The sequence below is a fragment of the Stegodyphus dumicola genome, chromosome 2 (assembly GCF_044657685.1).
Source record: "Stegodyphus dumicola isolate Sdum_Otavi_A_Nest chromosome 2, ASM4465768v1".
In the NCBI taxonomy this organism is placed as follows: Eukaryota; Metazoa; Arthropoda; class Arachnida; order Araneae; family Eresidae; genus Stegodyphus; species Stegodyphus dumicola.
In genome coordinates this window covers 257,803,397-257,809,943 of record NC_140769.1, presented here as the reverse complement: position 1 = coordinate 257,809,943, position 6,547 = coordinate 257,803,397, and the positions used below count along the sequence as shown (strand labels likewise).

Genomic DNA, 6,547 nt, shown 5'->3' with positions numbered 1-6,547 from the left:
AGACTGCACGTCACTTGCTTGCATTCAGTGTCACCACAGATGCCCAAGCCCACCAGCGGCCGAGCGGTAACGTCGCTAAACACTGGTAGTTCGGTCCGAGGCTCAAATCCCGCGAACGGGCTGGCTGCATGGGTGTATATGAGCCAGTTTCCCTTAAAACGTCCTCCACGAAGGCATCCCTCCTTTAAGGTAGATAGCCCTCGAGTGCTTTGCCGTAATCTAATAAACCAAACCAAACCATAATATAGATGCCCTTCACCTGGTGTGATTGTTTTGGTAGCCATTGGGTACACGACACACACATCTCTAGTTTAGATTGACGATAATTTGATTGGTATATTTCTGACATCTTATGTCTAGTGGTCAAAAATAATATTAAAGCAATATGAAGATTTCATGTGACCTCGTTTTATTTCAGATTTGCGATTCTGATTTGATGATCATCAACGTCAATGCGAAATTTCCTGGTAGTTCACATGATTCATTTGTGTGGCGATCTTCAGGAGTTCGGCATGCACTTTCCAGGCATCATGAAACTGGCTCTTGGCTTTTAGGAAAGTAATTTTTTAGTTTTGTGTCAGTAATTTATGTAAAGTTTCATTGTTTTTCATGTGGTATATATCTCTCTGGTTAATATATATTAAGTATTTAGTACTTAAGACTTTAATTGCAAAGTATTTAAAAATAAATTACTTTTCACAAGTGTGAAAAATATATTTTAATACTTCAGGTGATGCAGGCTATCCTTTGGAACCATGGTTGTTGACTCCTGTGCCTTCCCCAACTGTAGGATCTGCTAATGAAAGATATAACAAGAAGCATGCAACAGCCAGAAACTGCATTGAAAGATGTATTGGGGTTTTGAAATCAAGATTTCGCTGTCTACTGCATGCAAGAGAATTAAATTATGAACCAACAACTGCTGGGAAAATTGTAAATGCCTGTGCAGTGTTGCATAATATTTGCAGGCATTACAAATTACCTGATATTGAAAATGATTGCAGAGAAGAACCAATTCCACCAACAGTTTTTGAACCATCATTAAGAGCTGCTGCTCTTAAAATCAGAGATAATTTAATTTTAACTCGTTTTTAAAACTAATGATAATAAATATTTTAATTGAATAATATGTATTTGATTTAGATTTTGAAGTTATAGAAGCACAAATAATACATATCCAAAATATTTATCTTTTTTTAGTTATTATTAAATCAATTTTATTACAAAAATACACATTACAGATATTTTAGATTTTCTTTTCTCATTTGAAAATTTATTTTTTGATTATCAGTCTTAACTTTTTTATTTTTTAAATGGAAAATATTTTCTGTCCACGCACACTGCTTTTCTGCAGCCATTGCTTGCCTCTCAGCTGCCAAAGCTAGTCTCTCCATTGCAACAGCTCTTCTTTCTGCTGGAGCTGCTTTTATTGCATAAAACTCCAGCTTCTGTTTATGCAGCTCTAGCCGCAATTCTAGTAGTTTGATTTCCTTTTCTTTGCACTCAGCTATATGCAACTGATGTTGTGCAGTGCTGTTGTGACTCTGAAGAAGCCTGTCAGCTATCTGTGCTGCCGTAGGCTTTCGTTTCCTTTTAGAATCTGAAAACAGTAATTGAAATTCAGACATGTCAGAATAAATAAAAAATTATCTGAAAAATATTTTATATTTTAATTATAGTAAACAATAATCCTTAATATAATCTCCAATATTTAATAGGTTGATGTGCAAAAATTAAGGACAAGCACACAGCATCCTTTCACAAGCCTCTGGAGAGCATTTTCATCCTTTTGAATTTTTGTTTGGATGGTTTTGCTCACTTGTCCTATATTTCTCCATCTTGGGAATTGTTCAGTCATTAGAACAGTTTAGCTTTAAAATTACTTCATGTCTTTTCTTCATTGCATGGCGCGTATTGTCATTATAGCAAACCTGCAAGGCTCGCTCAGTTTTTTTAATCCAAATTATGATAAATTCTCGCATTGAGAAAAAACTACGGTACCTAAAAACATCAAATTTTCAATAATGTAATCTTCCACTGTATATGGACATCTAGAAGCCCTAATTTGGAATTTGTTTTATTAACGATTTCTTATTTTGTAACAGTAAGAAATTTTTTGATTAAAGCACTCAATGATTTCAAAGCGAGAAATAGCAACACTGTACGGGGGGAAGAAAAAAAAATATATCTCCAGCGCGCGAGACTGTGTATCGGAAATTCTAAAGATATGCTCATTTAAAAATTATTTTGCAATATTGCTGTTGAACTGAATTTTATGGTTTAAGTGGAAAGAACGTGATAGTTAATAAATAAAGGTAGCACACAAAATGTTAAAAAAAAAAAAAAAAAAACACCCCTTTGGATGTAATGTAAAATCTGAAAGCTTTCAGTTTTTTTTTTTGGTTACATGAGTAAGACATCACTTGGAAAGATGGCTTGCATGTGATTATGATTGTAAAATAAAAAATTAGTACACTCCACATTTCACCAATTTTGAATCATTTGCACAACGTACACATCGCATGATCTGGCTCAACGTGGAACACTTCTGTGTAATGTTACATTTGCAAAACCATCTTATCGTTAAATTTTGCATACCAGTGTAATGTTCAAATATTGAACTAATTGATATTTTAGATTGCATGACATTTTTAAACAGTGTAATCATAATTGTGGATTTTTTATTATACACTTCAACATTTTGTTGCTATATGATGTATATTTTAACATTTTTGTTCTGAAAGTAAGATTGATAGACAATAGATAAGGGCTGCTTTAGAGGATTAATAGTTAAGTTTTAAATAATGATTTGAAAATAAAACAGTTTGCATTTTATAAAAAGGAAACCATGAACATTTTAGTTAGAACATTAATTCTTAAAATTATTTTTATAAAAGTTGACCCACCATTTGAAGCACTGGCTATAACCTCATATGATGAGTTGAAGTCGACATCACACAGTGGAATGTTTCCTTCTGATATATTTTCAGGAGAAACATTTTCCTGAAATAAAAGTAGTTGTGAAGATTGATGACTGACAATATTGATTATTAAGAAATATTATACAAATAAAAAAAGAGCTTTGAAAATAAGTATTATTAAGACTTTTATACAAATAAAATGCTTTCATTTAAGGCAATGAAGTTGAAAGAATTATAGCATTTAAAATAACTTTTTATCATTGAAACAGCAAAGTAAAACTCACTGAATGCTATAAAAATTGTATATAACACTAGTATGCCCTTATGTAAGTATTCCAAAAGAAAAAGTTATAAGGTATGGTTTTAGAATGTTACGAGATAATGAATATGCATTATTTAAAACTAAAAACATACTAATTATTAAAACATACTGCATTTTCAAATTTGAAAACTAGGTGCAGAAACATGTTCTCTTTTCCAGGAGATACTAACAAAATTGGAAATGAATTTCACTTTTATATGCAAAATTTACAAACATATCTTGTGGAATAAAATTGGGTACTCTTCTGTTATAGGGACGGATTCAGAAATGTATGTATGTATATGCATATATGTGTACACATACTTACGTAGAAATGTATGCATGCATGAAAATAAACATGCATGCATATCTGAATCGGACTCCGATAAAGAAGAGTACCTAAAATTCCAAAAGATTAATATTATTTAAATTTAATACAAGGAATCATAATTAAATGTGAATGTGGACAATCAGAAGGTCATATATTGGATTATAATTCTGAAATATATGTACATTTTTACTTCACAGTGTATATAGCCAGTCATTAAAGCTTCTAGCATTTATTTTCTAACAGGATTTAAATTTAACAATTAATGTACTTACAAAGCATTCAAATTCAACAGCAGATTCAGGAACTTCATCGTTTCCACGTGACATAATGCTGCCATAAAGTGCAAGAACTCGCTCCTCTAATGGTGTTAAAATGTCTTTAATTTCCGGGCCTCCTCCAGTTTCTCTCTTATGTTGAGCTATTTTAGCTGCTTTCTTCTTGATTGAAAATTTGTAATCTCTCCATGTCTACATAAAGCAGATATATTGATGAAATTTATGATTTGTATTTTATCCGAGTCAAAAATAATTACTGATAAGCAAGCTCATGTTGTATTTTGTCACACTTCATAGAATTTTATACATGGTGTGACATTAGTGTAATTTAAATATGCAACACTTTTTTCTGTTAATCTTTGGATTATGGTAACTTGGCGATTTTTTGGCGACCAACCCTGCTTTAGCAACCTGCTAGTTTTTGTTTAGACGCCATTTTCGCGAAGTAAAGGGCATTTTTTTTTTTTTTTTCCCCCAACAATCTGCTAGCCGAATTACGCTTATGCTAGAACTTTTATGGAACAAAAGTGCTTAATCATGACAAAGATTAGGTGCGAAATTGGGACAAAGTGCAGAATCGCCCACTGCTTGCCGCGTTTTTAAGAACTGCACAAACGCGGTATCATCCATGCCGACCTATTTTCACTTTTAAAAAAATCCCAGAATTTCACAAAAATGGCAGTGCGCACACTCTTGACTTTATCCATGTACACTGCTAAAGTCCTAGCTAGTACCCTTTATCGCTTACCAAAATGTCGCCAAACTACCTGTTACCATATTCCAAAGATTAGCCCTTTTTTCATATAGTATACTAATAATATTTTCTAACCTGTTAATCATTCGTGTGTAAGTACTCCTATGCATGCTTAAAAAAGGAATCATATAAAACAAGATCATATTCATAAGCATGCTATACAGAAAGATACACTCTAATAGAATAATAAAAGTAAATTTATGTTGTGTAATGTGCACATGATTTGTAGTAATATTCCCAAGCATTAGCAGTTTATGGAATTCATGGTAAATCAATAGTACTCAGATTCAGCTTTCTGCTTGACCTGTCAATTCCAGCATACAGGCAGCTAATACAATTGGGTTGATTAAATTTTAAAGATAAATGAAATATTTTATATTAAGAAACAATTTATACAAATGTTCTAAATATTTTGAACAATTATATCATTGACTAAATGAACTGTAATTAGTGGAGAGAATAAACCCCTTTCCATAGAACACATTTTGAAAATCTTAGAATCATAGAAAACAACTGAGAATTTGGCTAGCACAAATATGGAGTCATGTTCAGATTGTTCCTTTTTTTAATAATATCAGAAAGTGACTTCGTTCCTTATTGTTGAATTTTGTCTTCAATTTATTGTCAGAATGAGAATTATTGTCAGAATGAGAATTATTGTCAGTAAGAGAATTCAATAAGATTTTCTTCTGGAGAAGTAAATACAGATAAAAGTTTGGCTCTGAAAAGACCTGGAAATCTATGCAAAGATGTAAATATATTATGTTTTTTAACATTCTGACACAACATTCAGAAAAAAAAATAGTTAATAACATCTAAAATACATAGTTTACCTGTAGTTACGTTATTGGTACAATTTATGAATAAATAAAATCATTGATATAATCATCAGTTGCTAAAAATTCTAATTCAATAGGAATATTAACCACGGGTACATGATGCTATACTTCAATTATTTGATTTATGACATTGTTGAATAACCTTTTAAGACAAAAAACAAATATTTTTAACATAAAGTTCCTGTTAACAAATAGTTTACAAAGATGTAAACTTTTCAAATATTTCCATTTTGCAAAAGATCATATATAAAATTATACTTACTTTCCTCCACATATCTGCAGTTTTGGAAGGGCCAGTTCCTTCTGCATTTAAAATATCCATTAAGTCTTCCCATTTTTTTTCCTATTCTCTTTATTCAATGTGCTGTCAATTTTTCCCCTTAACAGCTGCGGATATTTTTCGAAAAATGACACCATTAATTCGAATTGGTTGGTAGTTGTTTTTTTCGCTGCTGCCATTTTCTGTGAAGCACGTGCGAAACAGCCTTTTTTCACAACAAACTACCTCCTTTGCCTGCGCCTCGAGCGATGTAGAAGTGAGAGAGACTGGTTGCTATGCAATAAACGTCACTTCCGGACGGAATTTCCACTTCATTTTCCGCCAACGGAATTAGAAGGGGTCAGACTCGCTCTACCGTTTACTGTCGAGCGGAAAGAGAATCCCGACTGGTTTTCCGATATCGATCTCCAGATGTCCAGACTAGACCCCTTAATTTCTTTAAGTATAATACAGAGCTGTTGAAACTAAATAACGTTTGCATAATCCGAGTTCAGAAAACAAAACATTTATTTTACATATTTTAAAGAAATAACGTTCTGAAACAACATGTTTCATTTACACAATCAATCGACGCTCTCACCAGAGCATTACGCCATCAAACTTGGCACACATCCAAAAGTTCAAATTGAAGAATTACAGAAGCGTTGTTGCCACACAAGAAAAGACATATAGTTACAACTTCACACAATAATAAAACAAAAACACTCTTTTGAAAAATAGACAATAATAATAAAAAATAGTAATAATAAAATTCTTAACAATATTTTCTCGATTATGCAACATCCTCCCCCCTTTTTGAGTCAGTGGCAAACGACTCAAAAACATATGTTATCCTATTAAAAAGGT

General features: G+C 32.1%; 1 protein-coding gene across 1 annotated transcript; it reads right to left on the bottom strand.

The window, feature by feature from the left end:
• Positions 1-1,185: 1,185 nt before the first annotated feature.
• On the bottom strand, positions 1,186-6,301 carry LOC146998955 (uncharacterized). The gene is made up of 4 exons (XM_085812073.1): positions 5,684-6,301; positions 3,826-4,020; positions 2,907-3,003; positions 1,186-1,600 (listed from the first exon to the last, which is right to left on the bottom strand). Exons 1-4 carry the CDS (start codon positions 5,741-5,743, stop codon positions 1,236-1,238), a joined length of 717 nt encoding a protein of 238 aa, XP_085668199.1. The 5' UTR covers positions 5,744-6,301; the 3' UTR covers positions 1,186-1,235.
• Positions 6,302-6,547: the final 246 nt, after the last annotated feature.